Below are 13,808 nucleotides of genomic sequence, written 5' to 3' on the forward strand. Positions count from 1 at the left end.
CTGCAGAGGGCTCTCAAATAAAGTTGGGGAAATAAAGACAAATTTATTGTACGACAAGCTGCATTCGTGGGCGTTCTTGATGCAGGAGCACAATAGGTTATATTCAATAACAGGATATATAGGGTACCAGTGTCCTTCTATCCCTGATAAACGAGCAAGAGCAGAGACCGAAACGCCAGGAAAAGCTGCCGTCTATATTAGGGCCAACATTCCCCAAACGCCACATGCCTTGAGCAAGTGGTGCAACACTCAGCAGGAAGTAGTTGCTGTACTCACGCGTCCGAACAAAACGCCCCTTATATTAGTGTCCGTGTACGGTCGGCCAAGAAACACAGTACTTAATCTTGGATGGGTTAAGCATATTCGCCATTCATTCCCTGGAATTGCGATACTAATCGGTGGAGATTTTAACGCTCCGCACATCGTATGGGGATATGATTATGATTCTAAAAGGGGTGATCAAGTTCATACTGCCTTTACAGAAATGGAATTTACGCTGCTACATCATCCAGGAGTCGCAACACTATCTGCAACAAAAACACGCTCACCAGACTTGACGTGGCGGAAGGGCCCTGGTGCACCACAATGGCAGGCGGAATTAGATGCGTGGGGAAGTGACCATGTCCCCATTAGTATTGGTCTTAATTTGGGACACATTAAGAAAATTCGAAAGAAAGCTTCTGTTACACATTGGGATGGTGTACGGCAGGATACTCGAACGAATTCAGTTAGCCCGAATACTCTCGTTACCACCCTTCAAACGGTACTCAAGGATCATACCATTACAACTACAGTGAACGAAGATCAGCCAACTCCCGACCTGCAAATACTAAAAGTTTGGGAACGCCGAAAACAGGCTGAGATACAGGCTGGTCGCCATCCTGAAGACGTGCAAAGAAAAATTGAGGTAAATAGAGTAACGGCACAGGCACGCCGATATGAAAAACAGCTGGCTCATAGGAGATGGGATGAGTGGTGCAGTCGTTTGGGCTCAGGAACAACTAACAAGACCCTCTGGAGCACTTTCCATGGCATGGAAAAGAGGCGGCAGGTTAAAGATCATGCAGAAAGTATTAGACTCGCATTACAGCTTACACCAGAGGAGTTTGCAGATCAGGCTGCTGCCCCTTTCTTTCCGAACCGCGCACATTATCCGCGCCTTCACCGACAGTGGATGCGGTTGATAAAACAGGAATAACATTACCATTTACCAAATTGGAGTTATTGGCTGCTATAGAAGAAGCGAATGGTAAAACTGCGCCTGGACATGACGATATTCCTTATGAATTCTTCAAGAATCGAGAAGAAGCCGCAGTTGACAGCTTGTTGGGTGTGGTAAATTGTCACGATATGGGAGTGAGGGACGAAAGGCCGCTGCCAATGTCTCCCCGCACTCTCAGTATTACCAGTTCTGGTGGGAAGAGGGACAAACACCTCTACCCGTGTGTTAAATCTAATGCAGGACCAGGTGGCTGACAGGCGATAGGTTCACGCCTGATCAGCGACCGACCGGAGGCACGACACAGGAGTCGGAAATGAAAGGAAAAGGATTTAATTTCTAAACAAAAATAAGCACATTTAAAACTGGTAAATCCTAATCCAAAAAAGCAGGTGGCACAGCATAAACAGAACAGAATAACAGCATCCAAATATACAGATGAACAATATACAACACCGAACAATTTGGAAGGGAAGAATTAAAGAAAGAGTTCCCAAGATGACAGTGTAGCGAGTGCTTAGCTGTTCGGGGTGGTAGGGTCCGATCCGAGGTGAGCGTCGTGCTGTCGTCGTCGGCTCGCTAGAGACATTCCTCGCTGGGCCGGACACCTTGCGACGAGCAGACGCTCCCTGGCTGACGCACCACACACACGCGCGGTTAGCGAGCACACCACCACCACTTTCAGAGTCTCGATCCCGACTGAAGTCTGGCCAGACGCATTGCACCGTACGGCCGTAGCGTCCCCCTCCCCCGCTGCCGTCTGCAGACAGCCCGGGGCCCCGGACGGACGAATCAGCGTCTGCGGTAAAACATAAACCTCCCGGCCGAAACATCTCGGCCCGAGCCGCCGGCTGCCCTCGCAGACGCTCGCATTCCCAGAAACACCGCTTTCCCGGAGTCGGGAGCCAGACAGGGGGGGTTGTGGGACGGAACTTTCGAGACGGCGTCCCCGGCGCTGGGTTCAACAACCGCGTCTGGCGGTCGCAACACGGGCGAATTCTGCTTCACCACCCCGGCGTTAAGAATGTTATTCACAATAACCTTTCACAAAAAAAAAAAAACGCAGTAAAATTCGATCACGCTCGCAGAAAGCCACACAAGAATATTGCACTGAATTCATATCACTTATAAAACAAGGCGCAATACATACGCATAGAACAATATAACACTGCACAACGCATTGAATATTGAGAATAAATAAAAAAAACACGGTGACCGGTTACTCTGGAGAAAAACACGGTCACTCTGGAGAAGTGCGGCTCCCAGCCCCTCGTCAGAGGCATCCGTTCGAAGCACGAAAGGTTGATCAAAATCGGCCACCTGAAGTATGGGTGGCTCCGAGAGGAGTCTTTTCAATTCTTTGAAGGCGCGTTCCTCTCGGTCCCTCCACTTTACCCTGTTGGGCGCTAGCTTCTTACTTAGGGGTTGTCAAGAAAGCTGCCACAGTGGCGTAGTTTGGAAGTCGTTAGTTTGAGGGGTCCCAGTATATCGACAGCGACCTTGCTGAATGGGGTGTCGACGAGAGGCACTCGTTCCAAGGGACCCTTCCGCACTGTGCCGCGTGGCGCAGTCTTCTGGCATATGTCACATGAGGCCACATGTCTGTTCACGTCTTCATGCAATCCTTGCCAGTAGAAGTCTGCTAAAATGCGATCAGTTGTTTTCTTTTTACCTAGGTGCCCTGCCATCAGCCCATAATGTGCCAATTGGAGAACGTTACCCCGGTATTTCTGGGGCACTACCAGCTGGTTCGTCTTCATTCCACATTCGGGAACATACTGCCGGTATAACAGGCCGTCGCGAAGAAGGAATGTGTAGAGACCGCCTCCCTTGCACTTCGTCTTCTTCCCTTGCTTTTGCGCCTCGAAACAAGCGAGGAGGCTGCTGTCTTCCTGCTGGTCCTGCCTCATTTGGTCGGGGCTCACATCAGGTAATTCCGTAGCAGTCCGCAGCTTGCAGAATCCACCTTTGGATTTTCGGGCTGCTTGCTGGCGGGTTGTGACAGCTGCAGTGGGCATGACGCCCTGGTCTGGACCCTTGTCGTGGGGAACTTTGTGCCGATTGGGAGTTTTCCTCATCTCTAAGTCCTCAGGCTTCCACGCAGCATCTGGTGCATTTGGAGGTCGTACCCCTTCGATGTTTCCGAGGACAAGGTCAAATATTGGGTCCTCCATGCAGCCCGCTATAACTTCGCCTCGGTAGTATGGGGTGTCAATTCTAACGCGGGCCTTCGGGAGCAACTTAGCCGAACGGTCTACTAAGCAGACAGCCAGGTAGTCTCCAGTCATCTCCTCGTCTCTTACAAAGCTGCGCTTGACTATTACGATGTTGCAGCCTGTATCTCGCAACACCTTCCCTTTCCTTCCGCCGATGACACCTTCTACGACGGGCAAGCTTGCTGTTTCTCCCGACGCGGTAGCATTTACCATTATGACGCGCTGCCCGTTTTTAAGTTCCAGATAACCATCCTGTATGCAGGCCGACACGTTTCTCGAGATGGACGAGTCACGGTTCCTTTGTAGAGGTGAGCCGCGGTTCGCCCTGCACTGCGCCGCAATGTGTCCGGGTCTTGAGCATATAAAGCACCTGGAGGACGATGCCGGCGCACGCAGATGTTCGACTACCTTGCCCGCAGTCATACCCTCTCTCTTTGACTCCCTTCGGCCGAAGTTGACGGCCCCTCGTGCCATCACGTACTCGTCGGCTCGCTGCACCAAATCGTTCAGGTCCGTGGACTTGTTCTCTCTTATGAATGTGACCATGGCTGGTGCACAGTTCTCTAACAGCTGCTCTGTCAGAAGGATACCTTTAACCCCTTCATACGACTTTTCCGTCTTCGAAAGCTCTATCCACCTTCCCCAGTATTTCTCCAAACGAGCAACGAACTGCGAGGGAGTTTCGTAATCATTCGGTGTTTCGTTTCGAAACTTCTGGCGGAATCCTTCCTCAGTTAATCGAAACCTGAGGAGCAGAGCATGCTTCACCTTGTCGTAGTCAGTTGAGTCGGACGCTGGCATTCTGCTGAATACACTCAAGGCTTCGCCCGTGAGGCAAGTACTCCGAGCAGTGGCCCACTGATCACGTGGCCACTGCTGTGCTTCAGCGACACGCTCGAACCGCGTCAAGTACGCATCAAGGTCATCCCCTTTTTCATTAAATGGGGCCATCAATTTTTGCGGGCGAACGACGAGGGGTTGGGGTGCAATCCCCGACGGGCTGGGCTCACTGGCTGAAGTGACGCTAACGTCAGCATTCGCCCTTAGTTGAAGGAGAGCTATTTCCTTATTAATTTCCTCGTGCTTCAGCTCGAAACACTCCTTATCCATTTCATAGCGCCCTTTTTCGCGCTGATCTTCCAGCTTACGCCGCTCGCGTTCCGCCGCCCGCTCTTCCCTCAGAAACTCGTGGAGTTCTGCTCCCTGCAGACCCAGCTTCTCGCCAAGCGCGACTAAGCGTTCTGCTTCAGACATCACGCTTGCACAAAACAAATCAGACGAAAAACAAATACGTGCACGCTGCTGTGCCGTTGCCTCACGGTCAGGGCTAATCGAGGTTAGCGCAAGGTCCTGTACGCGGACGCCAGTTTGTCACGATATGGGAGTGAGGGACGAAAGGCCGCTGCCAATGTCTCCCCGCACTCTCAGTATTACCAGTTCTGGTGGGAAGAGGGACAAACACCTCTACCCGTGTGTTAAATCTAATGCAGGACCAGGTGGCTAACAGGCGATAGGTCCACGCCTGATCAGCGACCGACCGGAGGCACGACACAGGAGTCGGAAATGAAAGGAAAAGGATTTAATTTCTAAACAAAAATAAGCACATTTAAAACTGGTAAATCCTAATCCAAAAAAGCAGGTGGCACAGCATAAACAGAACAGAATAACAGCATCCAAATATACAGATGAACAATATACAACACCGAACAATTTGGAAGGGAAGAATTAAAGAAAGAGTTCCCAAGATGACAGTGTAGCGAGTGCTTAGCTGTTCGGGGTGGTAGGGTCCGATCCGAGGTGAGCGTCGTGCTGTCGTCGTCGGCTCGCTAGAGACATTCCTCGCTGGACCGGACACCTTGCGACGAACAGACGCTCCCTGGCTGACGCACCACACACACGCGCAGTTAGCGAGCACACCACCACCACTTTCAGAGTCTCGATCCCGACTGAAGTCTGGCCAGACGCATTGCACCGTACGGCCGTAGCGTCCCCCTCCCCCGCTGCCGTCTGCAGACAGCCCGGGGCCCCGGACGGACGAATCAGCGTCTGCGGTTTTTTGCAGATGACTGCATACTTTTTAAGACCATAAATGAGTGCAACGATCACTACACCTTGCAAAATTCGCTATTAGCTGTTCACCAATGGTGTCTTAAATGGGACATGAAATTAAACCTCGACAAAACAGTCCTATTGCGAATTTCACGTAAAACGCATATCAGTCATTTCTCTTAAAGCCTGCTTAATCATTTAATTGAGGAGACTACACATTATAAATATTTAGGGGTAACCTTAACTCATGATTTAACTTGGTCTTCTCATATTTCCGACATTTGTTCCTCCGCATTTTCCAAGCTGTGCTACTTGAGGCGGAAACTTAATGATGCTCCAAGTAAACTCAAACTTCTTGCATACACATCATTTATTAGGTCTAAATTAGAGTATGCTTCAGTTTTATGGGATCCTTATTTAAAAAAGACATACATAAAATAGAGATGGTGCAAAGGAAAGCGGTTAGGTTCATTTACAGTAAATACAAGAGGTCAGACTCACCTACTACACTAATGAAAGCTAACCATATTCCACTACTTGAACTACGCAGAAAAATATCCCGTTTATTGTTTATGCACAACCTCTTAACACACAAATTAAACATATCTCGCCCTGAAATTCTTAAAAAATTGTCGCGCAGGACACATCATTCAAGAAGTAACCTGCTCGAACCCATTTTTGCAAGGACTAACTCTTTTAAGCACAGTTATTTTCCACGTTCCATTTCCGACTGGAACTGTCTTCCTGAGGCCATTCTCCAGTCTTCCAATTTCATTAAAGCTCTAGAGTTACATTTTTTTGAATGATACAGTGTTGTATTTTGTTGACTTGTTCATTTACTCCCGTGTTTTTATTTTTATTTTTATTTATTGTTTTAATGTTTTGTATATCCACTCCTGCCTGGGCCAAAACATTGGCCTGCAGTATTTTGAAATAAATAAATAAATAAATAAATAAATAAATAAATAAATAAATAAATAAATAAATAAATAAATAAATAAATAAATAAATAAATAAATAAATAAATAAATAAATAAATAAATAAATAAATAAATAAATAAACCCTCCGGCCGAAACGTCTCGGCCCGAGCCGCCGGCTGCTCCGCACACGCTCGCATTCCGAGAAACACCGCTTTCCCGGAGTCGGGAGCCTGACAGTGGGGGTTAGGGGACGCAACTTTCGAGACGGCGTCCCCGGCGCTGGGTTCAACAACCGCGTATGGCGGTCGCAACACGGGCGAATTCTGCTTTATAAATGAGGTATGGCAAGGAGGAGACATTCCACTCGGCTGGAAACACTCGGTGGTGGTAACAATACTAAAGGCTGGGAAACCTCCCACAAGCCTAGAATCTTTGCGGCCTATCTCGCTGACACCCACAATTTGCAAGATCTATGAAAAGATGATAGCCACCCGCCTGTCATGGTGGTTGGAAAGTAATAAAATATACCATGCTCGAACAAATTGGGTTCCGAACAAACCTTGACACAGAAAATGGACTGGCTATGCTCGCTGAAGAGGTCATACACGTGTCGCCTTATAGCCACCTAGTGCGCACTGTAGTGGCTACCGACGTGGCGAAGGCATACGACAACGTGTTACATGCCAAGCTTCTTAGCAACATGGAATGTATGGGCATTCCCTTGCAGGTCATAAAAGCAGTACATAATCTGCTTAAGGACAGGACGTTTTCTATCCGGATAAACGGAAAACAAATTGGCAATTACACCTCGAACAGAGGCGTGCCACAAGGGTCAGTGTTAGCACCTTTATTATTTAATATCGTCCTGATCCCATTGCCGTGGAAATTAGCTAAAATACCAGAAGTGCGGTTCATGATATACGCAGATGATGTCACGATTTGGTCTGTTCATAAACAAACCGAGAGACAGAATAGGTATTTGCAAGAGGCTTTAAATACCATAGATGAGTACGTCCAAGATGCATGCCTGGAATTATCACCTCAAAAGTACAGTTACATTCATGTTGCCAACAAGAATGGAAGAAAACAATCGGCAACGCAAAGAGTCACCCTAAAGATTGGAAATCAGGGATTGGAAGAGGTGGACGAGTTGAGAGTTCTTGGCCTAGAAATTCACAAATCCGGCAAAGGAACACAATGGCTTCATAAGGGGAAAAAAGTAGCTGCGACTTCCTTAAACTTGATAAAACGCATTTCGTCTAGGGGGGGGGGGGGGGGGGGGAGCTCTAGCGGACATGGCAAGACGTATAGTACAATCGGTGTTACAGCCGAGGATACTATACCAGGCCCAATTCCAAAGACTCACGAGGCGGCAGTGGGCGAAATTGGAAACATAAATAGAAACGCAATGCGCACTACCACAGCCTTATCAAAACTTACCCCTATTCCAATTCTCCAAGAGTTTGCACAGATAAATACGTTGACAGAATTAATTGAACAACGAGAGGCAACAAGGGATAAGAAGCGAAAGTACGTTACGCCCATAGCATCTTTGTACAAAGAAGTGGCAGTTCAAACACCACCAATGGCTGACCTCCCTCCGTGGGAATTCACGACTATTACGACAAACAAGACCACTCGGCTTCGTCGCAAAAAAAAAGCTGGCATCTCGACCTCTGGTTGATGCACTTCCAGGTACCTGCATTGCATATACGGACGCATCAATTATAGAAAATGGTGGTAGAACAGCAGCTACTAGTCCAACACACAGCGAACAAAAGATACATAAAGAATATGTTCAGAATACCCGGACCCGCTTGTGATGGGACACTATGCAATCCGCGATGCTATGGAGGCCATAAATAAAATAGATTCCATAACAGAAGCCCACATCTATACAGACTCCTTAGCCGCTATAAAACAACTGAAGAAAGTGACGAAGACGCTGTGTGTTACCCAGGAAATCCACGCACTTAATAAAAAAAAAAGATAAGCATCCAGATACATTGAACACAAGACGATGCTGAGAACGCTGAGTAGAAAAAAGTTGACCACCTCACACACGAAGTTCCAAACACTAATGCGCCCCCCACCAGGCTCCCTTTCGATGCCCGCTCCGCTGTTTTCATCTTAGCATCCTCTTTAAGGAAAAGTACACGTGCCCTCATTCCCCCGTGTACATTCCCACTCCCTCGTAACTTAACGAATTGGAGGACGTCTCCCTTAGAAGGATAAGAGCTGGGGCGGCCCTTACCCCGTCGGTAAAATGCAAATGGGAATCGCAAGCAGACATCGGACCAACCACATGCCCGAAGTGTTCCACACCAGCTGCAGAAGTGGATGTTCGCCACCTGCTATGGACTTGTGCAGGGACAAGGGCATCAAGGACACAGATTCTGCGCGAAGTGGGACTAACCACAACAAGGGAAGAGGACTTTTCTAAATGGCTCACCGACAACGCTAAGAGCGGTAGTCTGTTGCGGTTCCTCACGGAAAACCATTTACATGAGTTTTTATAATATGCCTTATGGCAAGCTTGCGTACAAAAAAAACAACAACAAAAGACGGCCGGAGTGCGCCTAGATTTTTCTGCTGAATGTTACACCGTAAGTGTTGACGTCGAGCACAGTCAAAACGAAAACAAAATACAACGTCATCTACACTGATTCTCTGAGCATGCCCACTGCCCTACAACCTAAAAATACTGAAGAACCTTTGTTAGAAAACATCATACATAACATAGATAAAGTCACAGCTCGAAAATACAACATAAAGTTCTACCGGGTCCCTAGCCATTTTCGAATAGAGGACAATGATAACAAATTTATATTCTTAAAAGTCATTTTTAGGAGAATTGAAGTCGTATAGACAACAGAACGTTTTATAGACGTAATCATGTGTAACGAACGCGTCGGCCACGCACACCTCACTGACAATTTCTTATGACAAAACAAGACAAACCCCTCCGCGAAAGGTGTGGTCGTGAACTAATAGTAGAGCATGCTTTAATTTACTGTGCAGAACTTGACGAACTAAGAAAAATGTTTTACAGTGCTTTGCAAATAAGACACCCCATTACACTCCATGCTGCCTTTAGGGTAAGGGGCATTGATGTAATCCCCAAATTTTAAGTTCGTGAAAGAAACCACACAAACTACAGGTATCGAAAAAAAAAATGCTGACCGTAACATCAGACTCAAATCTGTGTTTGACGCATTATAACCTTAGTCGCCTTCGCGCCATAAAACACCAATACAACTAATCAGTTGTCAAATACCTAACCATCCCCAACCAATTACCATACAATGGAAAGATGCAGTGTTAAGACAACTGATTTTGTTTCCGCCAAGTTTCTTGTGGCTGTATGTACCAAATGAAAGACAGCAAATCCCACCTGGTATTTAAGCTTCATCAAATATAGTCAGGAGTGGCACTACCACTAGTGATTAGAGTGGAACAACAAAAAAGTACCGTTGCCTTCATGTTCTGAATGAAAGCTTCGGTTTCCATAGATCGAAACTTTTTTTTTCTGCTCATACTCAAGGCAGAGTAATTCTGTATATTGCTGCAACTTCCCGGAAGAAATGAAGATGAAAAATGCTAAAAAAAACAAGGTGCAAATGGTCACAAACAAAAACTTCAATTTATACATCCTCAACAAAACCGAGCCTTGTGCCGAACCTTGAGGCCGGCACGCCTAAAGGTACAGAAAATGATGAAGTATAAGTGTGATGTGCTGTGACGAACTGAGTTCTGTTGAGCAAGAAACAGTCGATGCATAAAATAATAATCAGGTTCATGTTCAGTTTGCTGAACCTTAAACAATATGTAATTGGTTGTTAATGAGATCAATCGCTTTCTCAAAATCTAGGAATATGCAGTCAATGAAAATTCTCTTGTCTACTGCGTCAAATCAAGTCATGGGTAAAAGAAACGAGTTGCGTCTCACATGAAAATGAATTCACTAAAGCCACACTGAGTACGAAACAAAAATTATTTTCAAGATTAGAATATAGGGCATGTTCAAACATTTAGCATATAAAAGGTAATAATGATATTTTTATGTACTTAAGAGCACGATGAGTATCTCCATACTTGAATATTGTACCACTTTCAAGTCTCCTGGAGGCTGCGCCAAATTTAAAGACTGCGAAACAGTGCACGCAAGTAAATAGTAGATTATACAATTGCACTCTTTAAAAATTTAGAGTTTATATCGTCGATTTTCCCAAAGCGAAGAAGCCGTTAAATTACTAATTACGCTTTTTACACCAAAACTGGCAAGGACAATTGAGTCCACTAAGGGACATTTTACCGAGGGAAAAGAAAAAAAGAAAAAAATATGATCGCTCTAAAATAGCCTTAGACAAGGCATCAGTGAGTACCTGAGCCCACTGTGAGAAAAAAAAAACCGTATTGAATTAAAGGAAAGGTGGAAAGGTCGACCGGTGCCAAAACTCCGTGCACTCTGATGGACTACACACACTGCTCCGTACACTGTGATGGACGGATTGCTGCGCTGTTGCTATCATTTAGACTATGTAGATGAACCACATACATTCGTTGTCGGGTCTCCACAAATATATTTGGTAGGACCTGCTGAGCCAGGTGGGAACGGGACGGGGCAGATGGAGCTTGTGGGCCTCTGCCGTAGGGCTGAAGACAAGGATGTCGTCAAGATAGGCAAAGCAGCACGTCAAACCGTGCAGGACGTGGTCAAAAAAGCGCTGAAAAGTCTGGACCGCATTGCGAAGACCGAAAGGCATCCTCAGATATTCAAATATGCCAAAAGGCATAATAATATCTCTCTTCGGGATATCCGAGGGCTGTACAGGAATCTGGTAATATGCCTTCACGAGATAAACCTTGCTGAAGATTCTGCAGCCATGAAGGGCCGATGTAAAATCCTGGATATGTGGAAACGAGTAGCGGTCAGGGACTGTGGCCTTGTTGAGAGCCAGGTAAGCGCCGCACGGACGCCAGTCGCCGTTCTTTTTGGGTACTATGTGGAGGGGCGATGCCCAAGGACTGGAGGATGGACGGATGGAATCAAGCTCCAGCATATGCTCGAATTCGTTTTTTGTGACAGAGAGGCGATCTGTTGCGAGGCGAGGAGCGCGAGCAAACACGGTAGGCCCAGTCGTCACATTATGATGAGTCACGCTGTTCGCGACCGGTTCTTGAAGGGACAGGGGTCGGAAAACGTCTAGAAACTCTGCAAGTATGTTGGACTAAGGGTCGGGAACTGTGCTGTGCGCCTGGAGGAGCCGGAGTGGTGGATCGCGGCAAGAGACGCCTTGGACGACTAGGCTGGTTCCAGAATCTAGTATGTGGCTTTGCCGCAAGTCAACTAGGAGCTTATAGTGCCATAGGAAGTCGGCGCCGATGATTGGCGAGCGCACGAACACGATGACAAATACCCAGCGAAAGGTACGGCGGAGTCCCATGTCGAGAGTCACCGACTTCTGGCCGTATGTCCGTATGGTCGATCCGTTGACTGCTATCAGAGGTGAAAAGTCTGAAAGACGGCGTCGCTCAGCCAACGTAGGCGGAAGCACACAGATCTCGGCCCCGGTGTCGATTAGGTAGCGGACTTTCGTTATACGGTCAGTAACATGGAAGAGGCGACTGAGTGATGGGCCGAGAACACCGATCGCCTTCAGTGTTCGGCCGGACCTTTTCCCGCGAAGGAGCAGGGCTAGCGGCATTGGCTTGTGGGTGAGCCATGGCGGCGGTGGTACCAGCAAAAGGCCCTGGAGAGCGTAGAACGGTTGCCACGAGCAGTGGGGCTGGTACGGCGAGGTGAAGATGAACGCAGCCGCCGCTTACTAAGGGCTGCAATTTCAGCTGTAAGCCGCGCTACTTGCCGAGTGAGTTCCTCATCAGCATCGGTGAGGCGGGCATAGCGATTGTCAGCAGCTGCGCTGGGCAACTGAGGGGCAAGAGGACGATGAATTGTTTTCACCGAGGGAAACCCGGCGTTCATGATCTTATCTTCCAGCATAGCGAGGGAGTTTAGTGTCTGAGATGAAGACACGCTCAGGATTATGCGCACCTGTGGTGGTAGACGCTGCAGGAAGGGTTCCCCCAGGAGTGCGCTGTCGTGTGAAGCAGAGGCGTCCCCAGCCAGGACGGTCATGCGACGCAACAGCTCGGTAGGCTTGCGATCTCAGCTCTTCTGAGGTAAGGAGCTGCTGCAGAAGACGAGGTTCCGTTTTAGAAGTTCGCTGGATCAGCGTCGCCCGAAGATGATCGTAAGGGTGATCGGCAGGCGGAGAGCGCAGGACGTCGCGAACAATCGCCGAAGTAGTCGGCGTTAGGTGGTCGACCATGGTCACCTTAAAAGTGATGCGGTGCCGGCGGAACAAGGCCTCGATGGTGAGGAACCAAGGTACCGAGTCCGATGACCAGAAGTCAGGGAGCTTGACAGCGGAGACCGCGGACTCATGACGTGGCGCCGTGTGAGGCAACGGAGACGGTACACGAGTAGGGGAATCTATGGCCATGGCATACGCACTCGAATGTAGGCGAGATCTCGAGCTCCGGGCGCTGGTAGGCCTAGCAAAGCGGGTGATGCAAAAGCAGGGCAGGAGCAGACAGCATAGACGCAAAGTGCGGGGCCATCAAATTTGTGCAAATGAACCACAGACACTCGTTGTCGGGTCTCCACAAATATATTTGGCGAGACCCGCTGAGCCAGGCGGGAAAGAACAAGACCTATTCCTTTATGCTTGGCAACAGTAATGATATCCCAAAAGTTTTGGCGTTGTCGGCTAACTATGATGGAAGTGTGTTCCAAAAAAAAAGCTGTTTAAACGTTTTTGAATTCCCTTCGATAATCAGAGGCTATGGCAAGATATTTATTTATTTAGTTATTTATTTATTTATTATTCAAATACACTCAGGGACCACGGGACGGTATAGAGAGGGTGGGTGCAAAAAGAAAAAAATACACATTAAAAAGTACAGGCAAAAGGCAAAATTCATGATGCAGGCGCTTATTCGAGGACATATTTGGTGATAAGTGGATTGAAAGATGGCGCGTATTCACTGCAGGCGATATGGGGTGGAAGGTGGTTCCACTCAGTGCTAGTCTTCGGCGAGAAAGAATTAAAAACAGATTCGTTTTACAAGTTGCGATGGTAACTTTATGTAGATGATTAACACGTGATGACACGTAGGATATGGTACGGAAGAAATCCTATTTTAGTGTCTCGTTATGAAAGAAAATGCTTTGGAAAAGACTAAGGCGTGAAATATTTCTACGACCGGCGAGTTTAGTCAGACCAAGTTGAGATTTCATTAAAGAAACACTAGCCGTGCGAGAATAATTGGAAATAATGAAGCGAGATGACCGATTCTGAACAGATTCTATAACATCGATTAAAGTGAGTTGCGCGGGG

General features: G+C 47.5%; 1 protein-coding gene across 1 annotated transcript; it reads right to left on the reverse strand.

Annotated features, from left to right (window-relative positions):
- Positions 1-11,636: 11,636 nt before the first annotated feature.
- Positions 11,637-12,544, reverse strand: LOC146180592 (uncharacterized). The gene is made up of 2 exons (XM_084577783.1): positions 12,269-12,544; positions 11,637-12,158 (listed from the first exon to the last, which is right to left on the reverse strand). Exons 1-2 carry the CDS (start codon positions 12,542-12,544, stop codon positions 11,637-11,639), a joined length of 798 nt encoding a protein of 265 aa, XP_084433909.1.
- Positions 12,545-13,808: the final 1,264 nt, after the last annotated feature.

This window comes from Amblyomma maculatum, chromosome 8, assembly GCF_055883805.1.
Source record: "Amblyomma maculatum isolate TAMU_Amacu chromosome 8, ASM5588380v1, whole genome shotgun sequence".
NCBI lineage: Eukaryota > Metazoa > Arthropoda > Arachnida > Ixodida > Ixodidae > Amblyomma > Amblyomma maculatum.

Bases quoted from the DNA above. Each gene is read 5' to 3' on its own strand.
- LOC146180592 (XM_084577783.1), bottom strand. From the start codon at position 12,544: ATGACCGTCCTGGCTGGGGACGCCTCTGCTTCACACGACAGCGCACTC. The intron at 12,159-12,268 runs GTAGCGCGGCTT...TACGCTCTCCAG, and splicing joins ATGAGGAACTCACTCGGCAA to GGCCTTTTGCTGGTACCACC.